The sequence below is a fragment of the Maniola hyperantus genome, chromosome 12 (genome assembly GCF_902806685.2).
Source record: "Maniola hyperantus chromosome 12, iAphHyp1.2, whole genome shotgun sequence".
In the NCBI taxonomy this organism is placed as follows: Eukaryota; Metazoa; Arthropoda; class Insecta; order Lepidoptera; family Nymphalidae; genus Maniola; species Maniola hyperantus.
The window spans coordinates 13925952-13952510 of NC_048547.1; the positions used below are offsets into that span (position 1 = coordinate 13925952).

General features: G+C 38.9%; 1 protein-coding gene across 1 annotated transcript in view; it reads left to right on the forward strand.

The window, feature by feature from the left end:
- Positions 1–19375, forward strand: part of LOC117986869 (phospholipase B1, membrane-associated-like) — a 28871-nt gene extending 9496 nt beyond the window's left edge. Inside the window, exons 2-7 of the mRNA XM_034973790.2 lie at positions 12986–13241; positions 13632–13801; positions 15113–15329; positions 15626–15771; positions 16071–16239; positions 17460–19375. Coding sequence (XP_034829681.1) covers positions 12986–13241; positions 13632–13801; positions 15113–15329; positions 15626–15771; positions 16071–16239; positions 17460–17641 — 1140 coding nt within the window. The 3' untranslated portion in view covers positions 17642–19375. The remainder of the gene's footprint in view (positions 1–12985; positions 13242–13631; positions 13802–15112; positions 15330–15625; positions 15772–16070; positions 16240–17459) is intronic.
- The last annotated feature ends 7184 nt before the right edge of the window (positions 19376–26559 follow it).

Genomic DNA, 26559 nt, shown 5'->3' on the forward strand with positions numbered 1-26559 from the left:
AAAAATATTAGTACTTATACTTAGCTAGCTTATGCTCGCGACTTCGTCCGCGTGGACTACACAAAATCAAACTCATATTTCACCCCCTTAGGGGTTGAATTTTCGAAAATCCTTTCTTAGATGCCTCCGTCATAATAACTATCTGCATGCTTTTCAGTCCGATCCGTCAAGTTCCAGATTCAAAAAGTTCCGTTTTTAAAAACTGAAATCTTTAGGAATAAGCTAGTAATTTATAATTTTAATTTGACAAATAATAAAATAAGCAGCCAAGTGCGCGTTGAACTCTTTTGTAGAGGGCTCCGTGGCCTACAAATACGCCATGATTACTAGTTATGAACATAATTCTAATAATTCCATCTAAAATATCTAGTTACAATAACTATAGGTGATGCCCGTGACTTCGTCGATGCTAACGTTTGGATACAGGTTTATCTATTAAACTAACAAACGTCTAAATCTGTTGAGATTTGAGAGTATGGGTAAGTACAGATACGATTTCTTACTCAAAATATTATAATGTTATTGTGAAAAACCTAATGTTATATCCATACTTCCATACTAATATTATTAATGCGAAAGTGTGTCTGTTTTTCTGTCTGTCTACTAGCCTTTCACGGCCCATCTGTTCAACTGATTTTGACGAAATTTCGCGGGCATCAGCTAGTAATGAATAATTTAAATGATTTAAAAAAGAGCCATAAATTAGGTTTTTTCTTTTAACAAAGATCCACATTTTATAAGTGTATTAAAATTTAAAAAACAAATCACACTTTTTTCTCTCAATTTATACTTATTTGTGTCAATCATAATTAGATTTCTTTTTCTTCGTAAAATGTTTGGATAAAAATATGCTTAGATACATTTATTTTGTACAAACGGATCCCCCAAAATCTAACAATCTATAGGTACTCGTAACAGATATTATAACAACTTGGCATATAATTTCATTCAACGAGTTTTGAGCTATGATGAATTAATGTGCGTAATGTTTTGTGCAAATTATTATTTTATGGTTCGTAATTATTATGAGATACGTTGCTTAATGGGTGCGGTACTTCACTATTTCGGTTAATTCTTTCGTCGTACGATAATTTTGGCATTAGATTTTATCTTTTATTGCAAAATTCTCTTACAATTTTCCTTTTCTAGGGTTCCGTAACCCTAAAAGGAGAAAGATGAAAGAGAAGGAAGATGAGTCAGACCGCGGCAATAGCGGTAGGCCAACAAGGCGAAAACATAGGCTGAGATCTATAGAGCGCACTTTGACTTTTCTCAGACTTAAGATTGAGTTAAAACGAGACAGATTTATGTGAGAGATATAGCTCTTTCTCGTTTTAACTCTGTCTTAAGTCTAAGCAAAGTCAGAGCGCTGACTGAGAGCTTTCATCGAAAATGCTGTCTTATTGTTTTGAAATATAACAAAATAACCATCAGGTGACAACATTAGTATCTACATTGCACCCCGTGCAAAGCCGGGGCGGGTCGCTAGTCTATTCTACAAGATGTTTAAACACGAGGATCAGTCATGTTGTCTCATGAGTCAACACGAAGGAAGGTCTAGTGACGAAAAATACATACTTTAAATACTGTACCGTTATTGGTTTTGTTAACCTTATTGAGAGAAAGGCTGACCGTAAGATGATCCGAAATGTCAAGGTATCGCAAATGCAGCAATGTCTGTGATTTTCTTTATTTGTCAGTGTAAGATTGGGCACTGGTCAATTTACAGTGTTACTGTTTAGCAAACATACAGTACGGCAACCATCAAAAATGTTCGAACTATCAAAAATAGTTGGTAAATGAAATATGAACTTTTGCTACAGTGCAACAGCTCTAGAACACTACGGGGAAACGAAGAAAAATGCACAAAAATATTTACGATAAGGTGACTCAGAACTTTTTGTATAGAATGAGACATCAAAAACAAAATAAGAGAGTGCTAATTTTATTCATACTTCCATACTAATAATATAAATGCGAAAGTGTGTGTCTGAATGACATTAATAACACGATTCGTATAGTCTGCATATGCCAAATTAATGAGGATGTATGTGTCATCAGCGTAAGCATTTTGTTTTGACAGTTATTTGTATGAGTATTATCTCTGTGACTATAAGCTGTGGCAATGCTACAATATCATGGTACCTAATTCGAAAGCTCGCACTACATCGGGCGGGACGGGCGACGCCACGGGCCGGTCTTGATCGCTCCATGGTAATTTTTTTTTTTTTTTTTTAAAGAATATTAGCCATGTTAAGTGACTAATATTCCCCTTTCCTCTCCAACTAAGCGTCAGGCTTGTGCTAGAAGTAGGTACGACAATAGTGCAACGGGCGGGGTTTGAACCGTCGACCTTTCGGTTTTCAGTCCACTCCTTTACCTTGAGCTATTGAGGCTTAATTGAGGCTTAATATGTTTATTATAAGAATAATATATATAAACTTTCATAAAAATGTATAGGTGTAATAATATAGTGGATATAGAACAAACAAACTGTAAATAAATAATATAAGAGACTAATAAAAAAAAACCAGAATAGAACTCTGACACAAATCGGAGGGTTTCCTATGATATAAAAAAACTAGCTGACCCGCCCCGGCTTCGTTCGGGTGGAATTTAGAAAATCGAGGTGGGGGATGAATTTCCAAAAATCCTGGAACACGTATTTCTTCATTAGTGACCGAATACCCAAATACCAATTTTCATGCAAATAACTTGAAAAATGACGGACTTTCATACAAACTTTCATCCCCTATTTAACCCACTTAGGGGTGGAATTTCGAAAAATCCTTTCTTAGTGGATACCTACTCATTACAAAGAACATACCCTTAAAATTTCATGTCTCTAGGACCAGTGGTTTAGACTGTGCGTTGATATATATGTCAGTCAGTCAGTCAGGACTTTGAATTTTATATATTTAGATTTAAAAAAGACCCCTACTGTATGATTGTTAAACTGTGACAATGTGGTAACTCAAAAGCTCGCACGATACCGGTCGAGACGGACGCTGGGCCGGTCTTGATCGCTCCATTTAGCTGATAGGGAGTACTAGCGCCTTACATCATATCGGATAAATCGGTTTACACTTTAGAGCCTAAATGTGCAAGCCTGTTTTGTAAGTTTTGTGCGATATTTATCGTGATATTTCTATCGAGTAACAACTTAATACATTTTTAATTGTAGGTAAACTAATAATATAATGCCATCAAAGGTGTGTGAAGTCTGTTAATCCACATTCTAAGAGCAACCTCTGTGACGTCTGGATTTCAAACGGGTCGTTCATTAGTATCTAAGAGGTGGCGCTGATTTATTTGGTTCCAAAAGCTTGAAAAATGTGTTCGCTTGACTATATCTTGTCATTTATATCGATGCCTACGAATTACGATCCATTTCAATCAGTCGGGTACACCTTAGTAAATGAATACTATTACCTGCCTAACAGTGGCGTGCAACTCATAGAGGCATAAAAGCTGCTTACCCAAGAAATAGTTAACTCGGTTGAAATTGCTCAATGCTCATTATTCTTTGACTTGCTTACCTAACTACTGTTTACCCTGGCTTTAAACCCTATGCACGCCACTGCTGCCTAATTATTTTAATGTTTATGCAGCCAGCTAAGTGTGTCTCTTCCCTTATTTGACCTGCTACTTTGTCACTTTGTAGTGATTGCAAGTAAAGGTACTTTCATACATTGTTGGCTTATGTTTATTATTGTTCGTAAACCAAGCCTGAAATTATTACGAACAACATTTTAGGTTTAATGGTGTGAGTAACGCAATAGCTCCTCCTTTAGTTGGAAGCGAAGATGGCAGCTTGCTGTAGCACACGCTACCATACTTCAATAGAATTGAATAGAATATATTTTTAACCGACTTCAAAAAAGGTGGAGGTTCTCAATTCGTCGGAATCTTTTTTTATGTATATTCCCCGATTACTCGAAGACGCCTGGACCGATTACAATTTTTTTTATTTTTATTAAAGGATATATGTATAAATTTGGTGAAGATCTGATGAACATCTTCGAAGATAGATAATGGAACTCCTCAACGGATAAAAGTAAATTGCTCGCGATCAGTGTAATAGCTTAGTAAACAGTAGATTTATAACCGGACATAGCATATTTTAATATAATGGGGCCACTAAAATATGTGAAATAATTTTTTTTTACAAAAAAATAAAAACCGACTTCAATACACGACACAAATACTATTTTGTGGTTAAGTATTGAAGTGGGTAGGTTTGTGGTCGGTTTTTATTTTTCTAGTATTTTTTTTTAAATTATTTAAGTAAACTTTTACAATTGCTTTTGACGATTGCTTTTGAACCGTCAAATAGTTTAATTAACCACGGGTACGGAAAGCAGTTATATGCAATAGCACGGGTCTCCTCACAGAATGAGAAGCAGTTAGCCTATAGTCTGCCAAGCTTACCCAGTGCGTTGACTTCACTTTGAGAACATTATGGAGAACTTGCAAACATGCAGGTTTCCTCACGATGTTTTCCTTCACCGTTAAAACAAGTGATTCTTAATTGCTTAAACTCCGAAAAAGCGCAAGTGATATATTTTAATATTTGTTTTAAATCTTTATTTTTAGCCGGGCTATCTCCGAAAAGTTAAAGGTGCGTGCCCGGGATCGAATCCCCTGACCTCCTGAAAAGAAGTCTTAACCACTATAGGCTATCACCGCTTTTAATGTTGGAATGCATGATATTTTTCCAGCGGGAAGTAGAAGAATTCCAGCCATTCCAGGTGGATGAAATTACGGCGTAAGACATGACGGTTATATGATCTTACTCCGTATCTTTAGTATGAGTTATATCTCACCAACTTTGATAGAATTCGAGCGTCGAAAAAATTCAGCTAACGCTGAAATGTAATGTAAAGTAACTTAAGGCGAGTCACCGAGGCTAAGCGGAAAAAACTGGTTTGCTAGATCAAATGTTTTAGGTATTTACTATTAAATAACGGCCTTGCTAAAAATATACAATATACCTAAAGACATTCTCTAATTGTGCTAGTTTGATACACAATAGGAAGTACTTCACTCGATCAAATAAAATCTTGAAATAAGCCGAAATAAAAGTCTAAAATGAATTATTTAATACTAAAATTTCTGACTTGGCAAATAATTTTCATATGGAAATATTTGTCTTTAAGTACTACAGAGAACCTGCTAAATTTTGGTTTTCAACAGGACTTCTATATATAAAATTCATATTTAACGTTTGAAACAATGAATTTGAACGTTGCTAAGGGGTTTTATAACAAGCCGCGCTGCCCGGTCCGGTGACTTGCCTTAAAGATGGAATCGGGCTAACCTGGAAGGGGTATGGCAGTTTTTATTAAACCCATACCCCTTTGGTTTCTACACGGCATCGTACCGGGACGCTAAATCGCTTGGCGGCATGGCTTTGTCGGTAGGGTGATAACTAGCCACGGCCGAAGCCCCCCAACAGACAATCTATCACTTCTAAGACCTCAGCGCTCACCACTGCGCCTGGGAGGTCGTCAAACTATACGCACTGCATCTCATACTAAGCCACAGATCCTAAAGTTCTAAAAACGGCGTAGTTTATGTCGATTGAGTCGACGACATTTTTTAACGTATCAACGTATCAACATGAACCTGTTGTGTTACATAACGACACTTGTTACTTCTTTCCATACAATTTATGCGTATTTCGTAACGACCGGCGCGGTTTTGAGGCATTTTAAATAGATATTTTGACCCCGTTGCAGAGGCTTTAGGCCTATAAGTATAAATCAATAAGTAGGTATTTGCTCATTGCATTTGATGGCTAATAATGCCACAATATAATCTTAGGCAAACTCAAAAATCGCCTTACGCAATGAGCATTAAAATTTATAATAAATTAGATACAAACTTGAAAAAGCTACCGACGACACATTTTAAAGCTCTTTCAAATAGTTTTTGAATTATCCTGCAAAATGTCAAAAAAATACGACTGTAGTACGGAACCCTCATTGCGCGAGCCTGACTCGCACTTGACCGGTTTTTAGTAGGTATATTTGCGTTTTTTTATTCCGATGTAAACTCTTGACTGCGACCTCGCCTGGTGGTAAGTGATGCTGCAGTTTAAGATGGAAGTGGGCTAACATGGAGGGTTATGGCAGTTTCATTAAACCCATACCTACCCCTGGAACGGGTATTTTGAAGAAACTTTCATCTTGAGCATGTTTGGATCAAGGAGGTTAATTGCACCCTTTCGAAATCAAAAGTCCGTTCGGGTATGCTTAGGCAATTATAGTTCAAAAGTAGATCAACCTATTGCATAGCTTAGTACCTACCTAGTCTAGAACTATTGGTTAGTGTACTAGTATTCGAAGCATCTAACATTCGGGTGCGGCTAAGAAACCAAAATATACAAACACAAAGTAAGTAGGTACCTATGTTACCTACGAATAATCATGATCAACCTCTTCCTTCTCTTAGAGTGAGAAGGGTTTTGACCATAGTCTGCCACGCTGGCCAAGTGCGGATTGGCAGACCTCACACACCTCTGAGAACTCCAGATACTCTCAGGTATGCCGGTTTCCTCGCTATGTTTTCCTTCACCGTTAAAGCGAGTGATATTTAATTAATTAAAACGCACATGACTCCGAAAAGTGCGTTAGAGGTGCGTGCCTGGGATCGAACCTCCGACCTCCGATTAGAAGGCGGATGTTCTAACCACTAGGCTGTCACAGCTGCAACTGTCAAAAAGTTTATGGATTTTTGACAAATTAAAACTTGTATTTCAGGAAACCTGCATGCCTGAGAGTTCTACATAATGTTCTCAAAGGTGTGTGAAGTCTACCGATCCGCACATGGCCAGCGTGGTAGACCAAAACCCTTGCCCGAAACCCTTCTCACTCTGAGAGGAGACCCATGCTCTGTAGTGAGCCGGCTATGGGTTGCTCATGATGATGAATACCTACGGGCCTGCTCTACAGAATGGTGCATAATTAACATATTTTACTTGTTATCTGATTTGTTTAGAAATTATAAAAATGACATAAAAGCGCGTTTATGCAAAAGATAATTTCATTAATTAATCAGTAGGATTAATAGGCACATTAAATAAATTACGATAGTAGGTACTTATCGTATGCATACTATATATGTATATCGGTTGTGATAGTGATATAATAATCACAAATTAATTTGTTACGTATCGTCGTGACCACGGGCCACGGAACTGGGTCATTATTTCGATAAATGAAACAAAATATACGATAATTTATAAATAAACAGACGTGAAATCGAAGGCTGTATGCACACTGGTAGAGCGGGTTATTCCGTTTATCTCCCCTAAAAACCCCATGTATATGTATAGTACGTAGTATTATTAAGTTTAAAATAATTTTTTAATGTATATTAAGTTTAAAATAACCCACATTTAGCTCAATGTTGTTAGTTTATATTATTAAGTAATTGTTAGTTAGCTGTTAATAAATTAATGTGTTACGTGTAGGTACCTATCAACTGTCGACGGCACTGGTGCACGGAAAAACTTATTTAAAGTTTATGAATGCACCAAATTTATTGTAAGCTGTAAATATTCTTCTTTAATAAAATAAATAGATACAAATACAAAATTCGCGACAGGTCGAGATGACATTTCAAAATTTTCATTGCATTTCCATTGTCAATAAACAATCATAACTTCTGATGCTGAAAATGTATATTATGTACATAGAGAGCATTGGCTAACTACATGAGAAATAAATAGTGGGTACTTCATAGTGGCAATCGAGGTAGGGACGCTCCGCACACCCCCCGCGCTAACTCTGTGCGGAATAGCGCGGGTGACTCATGCGGATGCAGATGTGTGGAGTGTCCCCCGGTGGGTGTCGGGGTGAGGGAAAAGAACTAGAAAGAGGGTCATAACTCTATGGGGTAAGTAGTTCGCTATTTTTATTTTTATTTTTTTATTTTTTAGGAACACACACAATACATTAATTTAACACAAACTACGACACTTATAGACAAACACAGGCTGATAAATGTATCTATAAAATGTGTACACAGCAAAATATCTAGACAAATAAAAAGAACTTAACTAACTACTTAACTAAACAATTAATAATTAAGTTACTTAGGAGATGAACCCACCGTAAAATGATAAGAGCTTTTTTTTGAATGAAAAATATTTTTTTTTTAAGCTATTGCCCTTGACAGCTCAAACTTTATCTCTCGCAGCACTGCAGTCCCGTCGTGACCACGACCCGTGCAATTGAGTCGAAATATCGACAGATAAAACCATCAAATTTATCGTAGTATATGTACCCAATGTAGAGATTGTGTACAAGAGAATCAGCCCCATTGGGGCTGATTCTCTTGTACACAATCTCTAAACTAAACTAAATTGACAGGCCTAAATCTAGTGCTATCCTTTTCCGCAAGCAACGCTATGAAAGGGATAGCAATCGATTTAGACGTGCCTTTTTAGTTTAGTTTAGAGATTGTGTACAATGGAATTAGCCATATTATCTACCTTAAAATATTATGTCGTTAAACCACGAAATAAGCTTTAGGTAATTCATTAACTAACAAGTTTAATAAGAAGGTTTCAGCATAATTATTGAGAAGATCAAGACTAACCTACTTACTTACATAACAAAGATATATCTAAAATTATTTCAATAAATTGTCTTTGAATGATTATTATTATACCTACCACCTAAGTATATACTTAAATAAAATTACATACCTAACTTAATTGTTAAAATTTAATGTCTTTTTGACGATCGAAGTTGTAAACGCGGTACCTACTTGATACTTAACAATAGTAATAACCGTTTGACGCTACATCGATGTATGTCTGTATGTATGTCAATGATGAACGCGGATGCCATAGTTCAAGCTATAGGTTACTTCCATAACAACAAATATATAATATAGTGTTATTGCAATAAAACACATATTTATTACGGCGACTTTTATGTATTGTGTGCCACTTTTCACTTTATAAGTACTTTGGAGTACATAAAAAAACCGGTCAAGTACGAGTCAGGCTCGCGCACCGAGGGTTCCGTACCTACTACAGTTGTATTTTTTCGACATTTTGCACGATAAATTAAAAAACTATTATGCCTAAAAATAAATAAAAATCTGTTTTAGAATGCACAGGTAAAGCCCTTTCATACGATACCAAACTTGATATAGTTAAGTATCTTAATTCAAAAATTAAAAATTCATGACCTTAATATAATTTTTTTTGTGTGATGTGTTATTTTTGTGTGTGAATTCACGGTTTTCAGATTTTCCTCCTTATGTCTGCTATAAGACCTACCTACATGCAAAATTTCATGATTCTAAGTCAACGAGAAGTATCCTGTAGGTTTCTTGATAGACCGACAGACATACTGACAGACAGACAACAAAGTGATCCTATAAGGGTTCCGTTTTTCCTTTTGAGGTACGGAACCCTAAAATTGTCGTATGGAACCAGTTTTATTTACGTTGGTTTGAATGCTAAGTATAGTACGCGACAGATGTTGATGGCAATTTGGGTGGGGACGCCCCGCACACCACGGAACAGAAAAAACAGTTTTTTCTGTTCCGTGGCTACTACGCTAAAAAAACTTAAAAAACACTCTAAAACCATCTTCTAGTTATTGCCTTTCAACAGGAATAATGTAGCTTTCACCAGTGTGAAAGAATTTTCAAAATCGCTTTAGTAGTTCCAGAGATTACCTCCTATAAACAAACTTACAAACTTTACCTTTTTATAATATTATACCTAGTAATACTCGTTAAAGTAAAGAAAAGAAGATTAAATTTTTCAATTTCATCATACATATACAGAACGCGGCCGAAAGTGATGTACGTACATACATTGGCATTTAGAATGACATTTCGGCTTTGTAGAGAGTTGTCTCTGTCACTCATACCTATATGACGTTTGTCGGTTTCAACGACCGAGACAGTGCTCTACAAATCTGCTATCTCATTCTAAAAGTCGATGTACCTACATCACTTTCGGCTGCGTACTGTACCTACTATGAGCATGTACATCAAGCACATCAAGTAGGTATGCAAGAAGTTTTTTTATTGTGTCATCCATGTTTGATGGTACTTTAAATATCCATGAAGTAATTTCACTTGCTATTCTTTTGTGATCGTGATGCGGAGTTTGTTCTGGGTCAAAGCCAACGATGTCTGTGACCTGGCGAAACTAGTTCGCGATACGATTCGCAAATTACTGTGTGGACATACCGACCTACCTACTTTACATATTGAGGTATAAAGAGTACCTACTTAACTTGGACATTGTACTGCACTGTAAAGAGCTTTCTCCAGACTTAAATTAAGTAATACATGACCAATCACAGAACAAATGAATACCAAAATAAGGTAACATAATTACTAGCTCCATGTGACATTAATTAATAGAGTGACAAAGACCTGGCACTGGCAAGTGGCAACTTACACTGGAACCATCAATATAAATGACCAAATATAATCAAGCGAACAAGATTTTGCGCCACCTCTTAGATACTAATAAACGACCCGTTTGAAATCCAGACGTCACTGAGGTTGCATTGGAGTGCTAAAGCACCACTGAGTCGGTGCCATTTTGTTTGTTCAATAACCCTGTCCATGTGAAGTAATATATAAGTCAATACACAGGTATAAAGAGCAACTTGGACATTGCACTGCACTGTAATGAGCTTTCTCCTGATTTATTTTAAGTAATACGTGACCAATCACAGAACAAATGAATACCAAAATAAGGTAAGATAAGTAACTCCTAGTTTTATAGTAATTAAAAGAGTGACAAAGACCTGGCACGTGGCAACTTACACTGGAACTTAAAAAAGTTCCCACGGGATTTGTAAAACCTAAATAAACCTGTAAGCACCTACCTATTTACTATTATATTCTGTGCCTAAATTGACGCGGATGAATACAAAATACCTAGGTATAATAAATGAGATGACGCCTGCGACATCGTCGCGTCCGAGTATTTTTTTTTGAATCGCGGATTTTTTTTAATTTTTTGGGTTAAAGGAGCCTATATCCTTCTCTGGGATGTCTATCTCTGTACCAAATTTCGTCAAAAACGGTTCAACGGATGGGCTGTGAAAAGCTAGCAGACAGACAAATACACTTTGGCGTTTACATTATTAGAATGGTTGGATTAAAATTATATGTAACTTATATAAAATTCAAAGTTCTGACTGACTGACTGACTTATATATCAACCAAACGCACCGCCTAAGCCGCTGGTCCTAGAGACATGGGAGGATGTTTTCTTTATAAAGAGTAGGTATCTACTAAGAAAGGATTTTTTCAAATTCTACCCCTAATGGGGTTAAATGGGGGTTTGAAATTTATGTAGTCCACGCGGACGAATAAGGCCCCCTTTTGTGACGCGCCGGCTCTTCCGCATACATCATAAACGTTGGGTCAATGTATGGCTTTTCTTACACTGCGATTACCCTAGATCAGCAAGGTCACCTCTTCACTTGCGAAGTCACGTCACACTCTTCCTGGTCACGAGTCACGACGTCGTGACACTCTCCCAGTGTGAGCGAACACAAGAACAAACACTTCACTTCATGCATGCAGATGACCGGTGTGATGTAACACGCACTTAAGATACTACTGTACGCTATTCTTTAGCTCTTATATGGGCATTGGGTACATGACTATTGACTTGATAAGTCTGTTTATTTGACCCACTTTTAAAAAGAACGCGAAACGCATTCGGGTTTATGTACAGACACGCATTCGGGTTTATGTCAGACATTTATTTTATTTTATTTTAGATTTATTTTTTATTTTTATTTAAATATATATTTTACTAGCTTATGCTCGCGACTTCGTCCGCGTGGACTACAAAATTTCAAACCCCTATTTAACCCCCTTAGGAGTTGAATTTTCAAAAATCCTTTCTTAGCGGATGCCTACGTCATAATAGCTATCTGCATGCCAAATTTCAGCCCAATCCGTCCAGTAGTTTGAGCTGTGCGTTGATAGATCAGTCAGTCAGTCAGTCAGTCAGTCAGTCAGTCACCTTCTCCTTTTATATATATAGATTTTTAATGCAAATGAAAATACAAAAAACAAAAATACCAAACTTATTCTAGAACATAAAAATTACAAATCGAAAATATCATCTAAACCACCGCAACGAGGCAGGGTGCTGGGAACGCTGGCAGCGTTACCTCGTTGAATGGCCAGACTAATATGCTGACCGAGCTAACTGCCAGCCCTCCGGTCCCCCGTGGATTCCGCGAGACGGGATGGAAGGTCCTTAAAAAGGATCTAGCATCCTCCACCCCAAAAGGCACAAATATGAAACTATTTTCTATATTCTCATATTTGCGCCTCTTGGCCCTTATTTTAGATTAATTTTACTGTAATTCCATGCAATTCGGCTGCGAAACTCGCCGCCTCTATACACGTCGTACACTATCTATAGGAGCTAAGTAAGTGCGATGGTTTTCTCGGTTGAAATGCATGGAAAGCCGTACGTATTAGATAAGTATTTGTGATCTTTTTTGTCTTCATGCTTTGTTTTTTGTTGTTTTTTGTTTTGTTTTGTTTATGTACGTTTGTCTGGTGTTGTTGTGTTTTTTATTATGCGCTATGGTCCCAAATAAAAGGTTATTTATTTATTTTATTTTATTTAAACTTTTGCGAATGTATAATGTACTAGCTGACCCGCCCCGACTTCGCTCGGGTGGAATTTAGAAAATCTGGGAATCTTTGAGCCTCAATAGGTCAACCGGTAAAGGAGTGGACTGAAAACCGAAAGGTCGACGGTTCAAACCCCGCCCGTTGCACTATTGTCGTACCTACTCCTAGCACAAGCTTTACGCTTAGTTGGAGAGGAAAGGGGAATATTAGTCATTTACCATAGCTAATATTCTTTTTTTTTTTAATCTTTCCATACTTAGTAATAGAAAATGAATAAATTATTACATTACCTAATTCGCTGTCCAACTAATCTGGTTTCTATTTTTTCCAGTGGACAGTCCACTACCCAGCACGCAAGTCCAACGTGCGCCGGCAGAGCACCTTCCCGCCGTCCACACCGTTCCCCTGCCAGGACTCCGTACCATGGGGCCGCAGCAGGCAGGTCCCCACATCCGTCCACCGGCTGAGGCCAGGGGACATAGACGTCGTGGCTGCGATAGGTGACTCCCTGGTCGCTGGCAGTGGGGCACTTGAGGAGTTCGCCCTTGGAGCCATCGTGGAATATCGAGGAGTCTCGTGGTGTGCAGGTAGGTTCATCACTTTTGGGTTTACAGCTTAGGACAAATTAGAATTGGGGTAAGGGGTAGTCTTCCAAAACTTTCCGGAGTTATCGCGTTTTCAAGCAATTAAATGTCACTTGCTTTAACGGCGAAGGAAAACATCGTGAGGAAACCTGCTGAGAGTTCTCCATAATGTTCTCAAAGAGTGTGTGAAGTCTACCAATCCGCACATAACCAGCGTGATAGACTATGGCACCCTTCTCACTCTGAGAGGAGACCCGTGCTCTGTAGTGAGCTGGCGATGGGTTGATCATGATGATGAACGAGATAGGTCCCCATATTAGTGTACCACGAGCATTTGAAGGTTCCTGCAGAATTCTTTTACTTCTAAAATTTAGATACTTCTGAACATTCCAGGTGGTGACAGCACCTGGCGGGAGTACCTGACACTGCCCAACATCCTCAAGGAGTACAACCCCAACCTGCGTGGTTACTCCACGGGCACGGGGGAATGGCTCGCGAAGAACTCTCGACTCAATGTGGCCTTTCCTGTCGCTTCTGATCAGGACGCTTACAAGCAGGCCAAGGTTTCTATCCTCTGTTTATTTGACGGACATGTAGACGGACAGACAGACAGACATATAGATAGACAGACAGACAACAAAGTGATCCTATCAGGGTTCCTTTTTTCCTTTTGAAGCACGGACCCCATGATTTTTCTGACGGCAAATTAGGATGTGCAACTAGGTATTTTTGGTTGGGAAAGGCAAGGGCCAAACTACGTAGATTCAGTTTAAGATTCAAAGGTACTTTTGAAGACGTCTTATATTGATTTGAAGAAAACGTTTTCTATTTCTATCAATAAGAAAGTTTTCTATAAAGAAGAAGACAATTTCAACATACAAAATCACATGTTTCGTTATCATACCATCTTCGTTTGTAATAATTTTATTCTTACTTGTTGACCTCGGACTTATTAGAGTGTAAAATAAGAAGAATTCATTATGCATTATAATAATTAATAGACCCGTAATAAGCAGCTATTTGCTAATTTCATCAGCTTAAAATATGTAGGCCATAAAATTATCAAGGTCAAAATTTCCTACGTTCTTTCGGCCCATACTAAAGTACAGGTCAAGTCATGGTTCAGGCTAAGCAATTATTATACTTAAAGTATAGTAAAACGTATTGGATATGTACAATAATATGACCCGTGTGAACTGTGCTGAATGACTGCTCACATAACTGGTTTGACGAAATTACCGTACCGGTGAAATAATAAGTATTACAAAGCAATTAACTAAATACATAGTAACACTTTTAGCCGACCCGATTGTTTTTCAAACAACACTTTTTGTTTCATAAATCGTTAAGGCTAGGTTTCTTCCAATTTTTTCGCTGCTGTTAAAGTGACAAACAAGTGATAAAAATTATTATTTTCATCATTATGAACTGGTACACGTCAATAGCTGGACATCGGTCTCCGTCGCCTCATACCCCGATTGGCATGACCTGACCTGTCGCGAACTAAGTATAAGTATGTGCCCTCACTATTGCCACTTCAGCTTCGCAATCCGTTAAGCTATACGGTCAGATACTCTGGTTCTCTTACGGATCTCCTCATTTCTGATTTATTTAATCACGTAGAGAAACTCCAACTTGTTAGTAAAACTATAGCTTACACCCACGATTGCGTCGCGTGGACTATACTGATTTCAAACCCTCATTTTACCCCCTCAGGGGATGAATTTTCAAAAATCCTTTCTTAGTTCATATCTACGTCATATTAATAGCTGTCATGTAAATAACCTGATCCATCCAGAGTTTGCACTGTGCGTTGATAGATCAGTTACTCAGTCAGTTACCTTATCCTTACCCAATTGGACCAAACTTTTCAGATCCTCGTAGCCCGCATTCGCTCGTCGCCTGACATCGACGTGTCGCGCGACTGGAAGATGATAACAGTCTTCATCGGCGCCAACGACCTCTGCTCGGCCTCCTGCCTGTCCCCCGTGGCCTGGTCCCCGGCCGCGCACGCCCGCAAGCTGGCCAAGGCGCTCGACTACTTCCACAAACATCTGCCCAGGACTATCGTCAACCTTATACCTGTCCTAGGTAAGTTTACCACCAAAAGTACTGTTGATAACTGGATTGCATGGACATTGGCATATCATAAAAAAAAAACAGTACAATCATTTTAGAACCGGAGGCTTTTCAAAGCTTTTACTTTGTGAGCTAGAGTTTTTCATTATCAACCTATTGCTGGCTCACTTCTAAGCATGGATCTCCTCTCAGAAAGAGAAAGGTTTGGCTATAGTCTACCACGCTGACCACGTGTGGATTGGCAGACTTACGAGTAGATTATACTACTTCTACAAGTTAGATTCTAACAGTAACTCTTGTATTTACAGACGTATCGGTATCAGTACGGGTACTACGGCCGCTCATGTGTCGCCTCATGCACCCTCTGTTCTGCACCTGCTTCCACCGAGGGGGAGGAGAACTGCTGGACCTGGTGCGGCAGGCGAGGCGGTACCAGGCTGCGGAGACTGCTCTAGTGAGTTATTTGACACCCATGCCTGTTAAGTCTCTGAAAACTATTAAAAACATCCGTACATTGCACACAATATCATCTGATCTCGAAACACAGGTACATTCACTCACGTACAAGCACACACACACACACGCACAAACACACACACACACACACACACACACAAACACTCACACATTTCCAATATTCATTTAATTTCTAATTGAGGCAACCAAATTGATTGATAAAGATTTTCGCAGTTGTACTGGGTTTCAGTGTTGTGCTTGTCGATTTCATATTCCTGTAGGTACCTCTTTCTTCAGGTGGACTCAGGTCGATACGACACGCGCGACGACTTCACGGTGGTGGTGCAGCCGTTCATGCGGCTGTTCAACGCGCCGATGCCGCCGACTCAACCGCTGTCGTTAGTCATCCACCAGTCCTACATCACGCATGACTGTTTCCATTTCTCGCAGAAGGGACATGCACTTGGTAATTAACTTATTCCTTACTATAGACAAGTGGCCTAACAGACAACGTAGGCCCCATTCCTTTTGTTGCGGATTCCGATAACTGGAATACTCGGGCCATGTGAGCTCTCAGTCTAGAAATATAGTAGCCGGTCTAATTTGCTTAAAACCTTAACAAAAACCGGCCAAGTGCGAATCAGACTCGCGCACTGAGGGTTCCGTAGTACACTCGCATTTTATCGACATTTTGCACGATAAATCAAAAACTACTTACTAGAGCTCGTTCAAACCAATATTCGGTGAAAGTTTGCATGGTAATGTACATCATTTATTTTTTTTAGTTTTATCATTCTGTTATTTTAGAAGTTACACATTTTACCACTTTGGAAGTAAGTGTCTCTCACGCAAACTATTCAGTTTAGAAAAACTTAGAAACCTCAATATCATTTTTGAAGACCTATCCATAGATACCCCATACGTATGGGTTTGATGAAAAAATTTTTTTTGAGTTTCAGTTCTAAGTATGGGGAACCCCAAAATTTATTGTTTTTTTCTATTTTTGTGTAAAAATCTTAATGCGGTTCACAGAACACGTCATCTACTTGCCAAGTTTCAACAGTATAACTCTCATAGTTTCGGCAAAAAGTGGCTGTGACATACGGACGGACAGACGGACAGACAGACATGATGAATCTATAAGGATTTTTTTTTGCCATTTGCCTACGGAACCCTAAAAATTGGCTAGTAGTGGATGCGGGTGGCTGATAATGGTACGTATCCACGTGTGGTTCGCTCTGAGCTCCAAAACATATTTTGTTCCGCATCAGCAACATCATCATCATGCCACTATCGGGCCTATTACTGAGCACAGGTATCCTCTCAGATTAAGAAGGGTTTAGATGATAATCCGCCACGCTGTTCTAGTGTAAATTGGCGACTTTGCACACCTTTGCGAACTTTGAGAACTTTCAGGCATGCAGGTTTCCTCACGAATATTTGGTTTATCAAACAAATGATATTTAATTGCTTAAAACACTCATAACCCCGAAGAGGTGCGTGCCCGGGATCTTGACCCCTAAGTTCTCGAACGTTTTAAACACTATCTCACTATCACCGCTATTTTTCCGAATAACCGAATAACTCAAATTATTAAAGTAACTAGAAGGTAGTTTTAAGAACTCAGGACCAATAGTTAATATTGTCTGCATAGCATCTCTATAAAGCATTCTGTTCTCCTTCCAGCTGCGAATCTCCTGTGGAACAACCTGCTGGAGCCGGTCGGCAACAAGTCGGACAACGTGCCTCCTGTACTGATGAACTCCTTCCGCTGCCCCTCTCGTCACACGCCCTTCATCTTCACTGCCAAGAACTCGCAGGAGTTCTTCAGGACTGGCCAACAGGAGGGTGCTTTTGACTCACTATGACTAGGATGACGCAAGTGTTGGAAGTAGACTTCCTCTTATATCAAGAGACATATTTCAGCCAGCGAATTTGAGACAAGTTGCCTTCCGCTGCCCCTCGCGTCGCAACCCCTTCATATTCATTGCCAAGAACTCGCAGGAATTCTTCAGGACTGGCCAACGAAGAGCGCTTTTGACTCGATATGATGAGGCAACGATTGGCAAGACTTCCTTCTCTACCAAGAGACCCCGCAAGAGAGACCGCAATCCCTCGTGGAGTGCACCATTTATTTTTACTGGAAATAACTTGCAGGAGTTCTTCAGCACTGGGCAACAGAAGGGCGCTTTTGACTCATTATGACTAGGACTATAACTTCCATCTAAATCAAGAGACATGTTTCAGCCAGCGAATTTGAGACAAGTCTGACATCATACCTCTCGTGCTTATTTCCGCTGTTGACTAACTCCAATGAGCAGCCGAAACAGGAACCTCCTCTTGAACAATGAGACTCTCATCTCATGTCACTGGGTGTCGCTTGTGACACGAGAGAAGGCTATCAGAGCTGCTGTAAGTTGTATGTATACGAAGATGTGAATTTCTCTTCACAGAAAAAAAAGAAAAATCTCCTCTTGAACCACGAGACAAAATGTTCTAGCAAAGCTTTAACTATTCAACATATTGAGCACAGACACTAAAGCACTCCCTTCAACATGGGACCAAACTCACAGGAATTCCTTAGGACTGACTGGTTCAGAGCACTTTTGACTAGCTCCGATGACGTCTGGGATTCTGAATTTCCCCAACCAAGAATTGATATCTTATGATAATTATGATGATTAAAGGATGTGGTACCACATAGGCATCCCTTGGCCCTTTGGCCCAATTTTCTCCTTTCCAATAATATCGAACTGAAACATTAGATGACATTGAGGCATTCCTTCGTCAACATACTGGAATTGCTGAATGTCGAAAGCAGTGCAGCAGATTTTGATGCAACATCTGAGATGCACTGCGCAACACGAAATGGGGTCCGAACGGCACCCAACATCGAAAATTGTTGGCAAAAAAGCTACTATTGATAATGTAGGTAGGTATGAACTGTGAATGAGTGATTACTTCACATGAGTTTCCAGATTTATAGGTAGACTAGATTAGGTCTTTAATTTATAAAATATATTGAAATCTTTACATACCTCACTACTCCGTAAGAATGAAAATAATGTGGCAAGAAAATAGAAATATATTACTTATTAACTTAATTATTTTAATAACGAAAAAAAAGTAAGTACCTATAAAGTATGTAGAAAGAGTTTTTGGAATAATGTATGTTTACAGGTACCTAAGTATAACGCGCCATTTTAACTTTGCGTCAAATTTCATGTCAAACGGTTTTAGTCCTTATTTTAAGGGTGAACCGTATTTTTGACATGACAGTTGACCTATAGAGTTAAAATGGCGCGTGAAGAGTCATTTTGTACGGACTATATATTGTACTTAGATATAAGTTAAGTAATTTGTAAATTCTTTCAATATTTGATACTAAAGTACTGTACCAAAGGTTAAAACGTTCATACTTAATTTAGTAATTTTACATTAATTTTTATTAGTAAGTAGGTATAACTCCATACTAAAGTACCTACGTATAACCGCGAAAGTGTGTCAGTCTGTCTGTCTGTTACTTTTTCAGAAATTTTTAAGGTTCCGTACCTAAAGGAAAAACGGAACCCTTATAGCATCACTTTGTTGTATGTCTCTCTGTCTGTCAAGAAACCTACAGGGTAGGTACTTCCCGTTGACCTAGAATCATAAAAATAGGTACTATACCACGATTATACATAAGATTACAATACCACGTGGGGTATCATATAAAAGGGCTTTACATTCTAAAACAGATTTTTATTTATTTTGTGCATACCTAATAGTTTTTGATTTATCGTGCGATTGTTTAACGATAACATACTTATAAGTACGGAACCCTTTTTTGATTTATCGTGCGATTGTTTAACGATAACATACTTATAAGTACGGAACCCTCAGTGCACGAGTCTGACTCGCATTTGGCCGGTTTTTTAATATTAGGTATGTATATAAAAAAAATCTATAAAATAAAGTTTCATCCAAACCTGCGCGACCAAAGCGACTGCGAAGCGGGAGCGTCGCGTCAGCCGTGCGGCGGTGGCGGTGCGCCTTGTAGTTGCGTACAGGTTTGCGCGCAGGTGTGGCCTTAGCTTTAGAGTTAAAACAACGTGACTAGTCTTAGCTAGTCTAGGAGAAATATTGTGAATTTGTTGCCACATTTTACCACTATTATTCTTATGATTTTAAGCTTATTTCGTGGTTTAACGACATATTTTAATGAAGATTACGGGTACATACCACGATTAATTTGATGTTTTTATTTGTCGATATTTCTACCCAATTGTACGGGTCGTGGTCCCAACGGGACTGCGGTGCTGTGAGAGATGAAATTCGAGCTGTCATGCGCAGAGTGAACTACCCTCTTTGTTCTTTTCGCTGCAACTTCACTAGCTGTCCGGCAAAATATACTTACAACGTCACTATTAACTTTCGATGGCGTACGATGCTGTCCTGGTTTGCATAATTCTACCACTGGATTCCACATAACTTGCTAGTTTAAAACCATCCTAACGATTGAAATTCTGGTGTTTGCGAATTTCAATCATTTCACGCACTAGTCTAGGTATATAGAGGCGGAAATTAATCGTGGTATGTACCAGATATCTACATTAAAATATTATTATTCTTACTTACTATGATATCTAAGTACCTAAGGCTAAGCGCATATTATTGGATTCTATCGCCTGAGTATGAAAAGCAGCTATTTTAAAGAAAACGCTTACGTTTCATGAGTGTTTAGTAGTGGAAGGGCGGGCGGTGCATATCGCATGGTGCACGTTCTACTATATAGATTTATTTTTGGCAGATTATGACTAGGTAATTATGCTTAGCGTTCTTTGTCAATCATAGATTTCCGCAAAGTACCTAACGCCTGTTTCTATCCAAAAATAACACTCAGTTAATGGTAAGAAACGATCGCTCAGATAAAGTTAACAGCTGATTAAGTATGCGTCCAGCCTAAATAACTAAATTCATTAATTTAAGAATTTTTTAATTTAAAACCTAAATATATGGCTGTTATGAAGTCGTGACGATAAAAAAAAATTGCGACGACTTGAGAACCTCCTCCTTTTTTGAAGTCGGTTAAAAATACTTATTGTGCCATTATATACGAATTTTTGTTGAAACTTTTGAAATTTATTCTATAGCATAACTAATTTAATACGTGGATTAACTGCTACAGTTGTATGTTGTAAATATTAATGTTGGAAATAAATTTGAAAATAAACTTTGTCTGTCTTTTATTTATTTTGTTCGCAGAAATGCATCTAAGATCAATAGAAATCATGATCATCATCAACCTGCGCCGGCTCACTAGGCACTGAGCACGGGTTTTTTTCAGAATGATTGCAGATTGGCAGACTTCACACACCTTTGAGAACATTATGAATCTCTCCGGCATGCATGTTTCCTCACAATATTTTCCTTCCTCGTTAAAGCAATTGCTTAAAACGGACATAACTCTGAAAAGTTAGTGGAATGAGCCCGGGATCGAACCTCAGACCGCTCGATAGATAGATAGATAGAAATACTTTATTGCAAACAAAACATGAAATAAAGAAGACAAAAACAAAGAATTAAGAAACTAAAAACTAAAACAGTTGTATGCAAAGGCGGCAAAAGTTGCCTGTGGCGATTACTCTGAAGTCAGAGTAATCTCCACAGGCAACCTTTGGTGAAAGGAGAAACTAGGAACTAGGTACCGACCGACCGTTGTTGACTAGGAGACCGAACGTCAATCACTGCTTAAGATGTTGCCTGCAAATAAATAATTAGCAACACTACGCCGTTCATCATATTGTTCGCTAACGTATAAATAATCAGGCGCAATCACTTGCTGCGCTACAAGTTACAAACGTAGGCTGTGTAATATAGATACTTAATATTTTTTTATAAGTTTTGCTGAGGACACCTTATCCTGAAAATTTCAGCTTTCTAGCGTCATCCAGACCGAAGCTATGACAGCTCGAAAATACGAGGAACAGGAAACGCTTCGAGAAAAGGTACGTAGTGCCCCGTCCTTTAGTTTGGCTCGTCTTGGCGCCTAGGGTAGGGTACTGCAACTGTGACGTGATAGCCTAGTATTAAAGACATCCGCCTCCAGTTCTGAAGCTCCAAGGTACGGTACCGGGCACACTCCTCTAACTTTTCGGAGATGTGCGTTTGTTTAAATATCACTTGCTTTAATGGTGAAGGTAAACATCGTGAGGAAACCTAAAAACTAAAACACGGACAGTGTGACCGGGGAATCCCGGATGTATGGCAACCCTACCTGAATGGAGTACCGACTACAAGGCAGTCCTAGTCATAATGTTGTCAGTAATGTCACGGGTCATTTGCAGCCCCACCTCTGCTCTTCTGGCTCAGTCTTTCCCATTGTTTGATGAACTACTTATTTAATATCAGAACAAAATAGGTAAATGTTCATCACAGCTACATTAATATAATAAAATAAAAATCGGCAAGTGCGAGTCAGGCTCGTGAATGAGGGTTCCGTACTACAGTCGTATTTTTTCGACATTTTGCAGGATAATTCAAAAACTATGATACATAAAATTAAATGAAAATCTGTTTTAGAATGCACAGGTGAAGACCTTTCATTATGATACCCCATTAGATATAGTTATCTTACTTAGAAAATTGAAAATACTAATTATTAGTTCATGACCACAATTTAATTTTTTTTGTGTGATGTAAGCCTAAATTCACGGTTTTCAGATTTTTCCCCAAATATCAGCTATAAGATCTACCTACCTGCCAAATTTCATGATTCTAGGTCAACGGGAAGTACCCTGTAGGTTTCTTGACAGACAGACGGACAGACAGACAGACAGACAACAAAGTGATCCTATAAGGGTTCCGTTTTTCCTTTTGAGGTACGGAACTCTAAAAATAGAATAAGTAGAATAAATTTTTATCTGAATAAACTTTTACAAGTGCTTTTGAATAGCCACTGATTCATATTTCTGCCGCGTTCTAGGTATTAAGTATACCTAATCACGCAACGCAAATTAATTATTATTGGGGAGTAGTTCTAGTGTCCTAGTGCCGGACTCTAATCTAGTTCTAGGCAATAGGCACCATACTTGCAATCTAAAGCATACTTACTTTGATCTTTAAATTGAACGCTTTACAGTTAATTTTCCGTTGCATCTACATAACATATGGCTGGTAGTAAGCCAGGCGCCGCATATGGCGGTACGTGGTCGGCGGTGGTGGTGGGACAACGAGAAGCAATTGATTGCAATAATTATTTTCAAGCGTTCTCAATCGATGCTGTTTTATCTATGTACATTGTACAGTCGCCCATAAAACTGTACAAGTTTAATCATTTTAAATTCAAATATAATAAAATTGGCAAGGAACAGACAAATCTAGTATCTACTTATATTATATGGTACAACGTGCAACATGCGATATGAAACACTCGCCCTTCTTTTACTAAACATAAAGTGTATTTATTATTCGTCGAGCGAGCGTCAACCAATCGGACGTGATTGCGATCGTGACATTGGTGACATTACATAGCTGTCATTCTAAATCGAGCAGCCGTACTTTTGACATGACAACTGTTGACACAGAGCAAAAACAGCGAGTAAGTTTTAAAAATTTATGCATTATACTTAACTAGCTTATGCTCGCGACTTCGCCCGCGTGGACTACACAAATTTCAAACCCCTATTTCACCCCCTTAGGGGTTGAATTTTCAAAAATCCTTTCTTAGCGGATGCCTACGTCATAATATCTATCTGCATGCAAAATTTCAGCCCGATCCGTCCAGTAGTTTCAGCTGTGCGTTGATAGATCAGTCAGTCAGTCAGTCAGTCAGTTACTCAGTCAGTCAGTCACCTTTTCCTTTTATATATTTAGATTATTTTTCCATTTGACTGTACTTTAATAAGCTATTTGCTTTACTTGGCCAACAGTTGTTTTGTGTTTGCACCGAATATGTACCAGTGACTCATTGGTGGACGTCTCAGATGTGAGATTTCGCTTAAGGCTATGGACAGATAGGTAAGTATAGTACAATTTCGCGAGCGAAAGAAACGCGTGGAAATCCTGTGGCATCTTGTCCGCACTGATAGGGGTCTACCCTTACATTTCAATAATGCTTTTCCGGTTGTACATCAACTCTAAATTAAGAGCCACGCTAGTGTTTAAGAACTCCTCCTAGTTGGGAGGTCAGGAGTTCGATTCCGGTCCTATCTCTCGACCTTAACTTTTCAGCGTTTGTGTGTTTTAATCAGTACCCTTATTTATAAACTGACTGGTGCCCGTGACTTCGTCCGCGTGGAATTAGGTTTTTTGAAAACCCCGTGGGAACTCTTTAATTTTGCGGGATAAAAAGAGCCTAGCCTATGTCCTTCCCCGGGATGCAAACTATCGCTGTACCAAATTTCGTCAAAATCGGTTGAACGGATGAGCCATGAAAGGCTAGCAGACGGACAGACGGTTTGTCCTTCAATCACGTCGCAACGGTGCAACGGATTGACGTGTTTTTTTGCATGGGTATAGATAAAGACCTAGAGAGTGACATAGGCTACTTTTTATCCCGGAAAATCAAAGAATTCTCACGGGATTTTTAAAAACCTAAATCCACGTGGACGAAGTCGCGGGCATCATCTAGTAAAAACTACCACACTATCTAGATTCTAGACACATATAATATCTACCTACGTTCGTTTGTTGTTCGCAGCCAAACCAACTCAGAGGGTACAGGCCCAGTGCAGACTCCCTCCCTCGACATCCCCTGCTATACCCATTCTCATTTCATCCCTTGACTTATATGGTACATGCGTGTTGTGCGTTTGATTAAAATCTAGAAACAAATAAATAAATAAAACCAATCAAGTGCAAGTCGGGCTCGCACACGAAGGGTTCAGTACTATCGTACAAAAACTCTTTAATTTTGTTTGTGATCTAACCACATCACGTTTTCAGATTTTTCTCTTTACTTGTGCTACTTTAGTTGGTCCTTGACTGCAATCTCACCTGATGTTAAGTGATGATGCTATCCAAGATGGAGGCGGGTTAACCTGGAAGGGATATGGCAGTTTTTATTAAATCCATGCCCCTTTGGTTTCTACACGGCATCGTACCGGAACGCGAAATCGCTTGGCGGCACGGCTTTGCCGGTAGAGTGATAACTAGCTGATTCTAGGTCAACGGGATGTACCGTATAGGTTTTGAGTTCCTTGACGTGTTTTGACAGACAGACAATAAAAATGATCCTATTATGGTTTTTTTTTCTGGAGATACGGAACCCTAAAAATCTAACTATCTAGACTTCTACAATACCTATATACGTTTGATGTATGTATGTATGCAGTCAAAACATCGCAGAGGGTCAAGGGCGAACTCCCTCCGTCGTACATCCCCCAGCATCCTTTCATGTCGTCGCAACCCTTGCGTTATGGTAATCATGATTTCGCGCGCAATTTATTTTTTGGATTTTCAAATTATTTGTACTTAGTACCTACCAAAAATGAAAATTTTCTAATATGTAAATTAAAAACATTAACATTGGTTTGGTTACATTTGGTACATTTATTGCCACTCGGAGTACTATTAACATGTCGGTGACGCGCGTTGACCTTGAAGTTTTTATCTGTCCCAAAATCACCCAACGCGCCTAAAGTTTTCATTTCAAAATACGCTCAGAATTGAGAGCGGACTCCTTAAATAATAGATTCGTAAAGGCTCAGAATACATACTTAATAGGCAAGAAGGTCTTAAGCTCGACGCATACCTACGGAGTGGTACGTAGAACCGAGGGGTACTTTTGATAGCAATCCATCTCAGCTTTATTTAGGTAAGTTGGTACTTTGATAAAATATGGTTGAAATTGGTTTATTGATGAACTGGAGGAGACTAAAAGTCATCGTTATTATAAACGTCGGCAGTTTCTCTCGTGGGTTCATGGGCGGCGATAATCACTTTACATTAGGTGACCCGCCTGCTCGTTTGCTCGCTATTTCTACTTATCGCTTGCCGTTTTCAGCCATTTCTACCGCGGCTCCCGGTCTTGATGCTGTCTCCCTGATATGACACGAGGCCAATGTGTCAACGCACGTTGTGTCGCACATTAGCGCCCGTCCCCTTTCCCAGGGAACCAGCGTCAATCCATCAGGTCTCTTGCCATCATCCTGACTAATCTCTGCCGGCTCAGTGAGTGCAATAATATCTATGGTGGCAAGAGCTCTTTTGATCGTATCGTTAAGAGAGCCTTGCCTTTAGATAGCCTACCAGAGCTCTTTTGGCCAGCCCGTGTATTCCTTTATCGACCTCTTTTCCACACGGACATCTGTGCTGATGGCACAGTGGTGTTCCCAACTGAGATCTAGAGCCACATGATAGCTTCCGTGTGTCTTAAAGTGTGTCGAGATTTTTTGATGGCAAGGCATGAAGCCAATAGGTAGATACCAATAGTAAAGATTGGTTAGAGTTTTTACCAAAAAAGACGCCAAGTCAGCTGCTCTGACGGTATGCGGTGTGCTTTATATTTCTAAGAAATAAAATACAATTAAAAACAAAGTTCTAAAAATGTAGCTAGATTTGTTGTTACTCACTTCAGTTACTCACTCGGTTATTCATTGTTTTTATAATTTCGCTGATTAGGTATAGATACTTAGTTGTTTGGACACTATAGTCTGATGAGTATAATACTTATTCAGGGGCGTCCTTATTCTGAAACTGCATGTAATTAGGTATGCTACCTATAGTGCATACTAAATGAGAACTCACTCACCATTTTAACCCTATGTGTCAACTGTCATGTCAAAAGTACGATTTTAATCCTTAT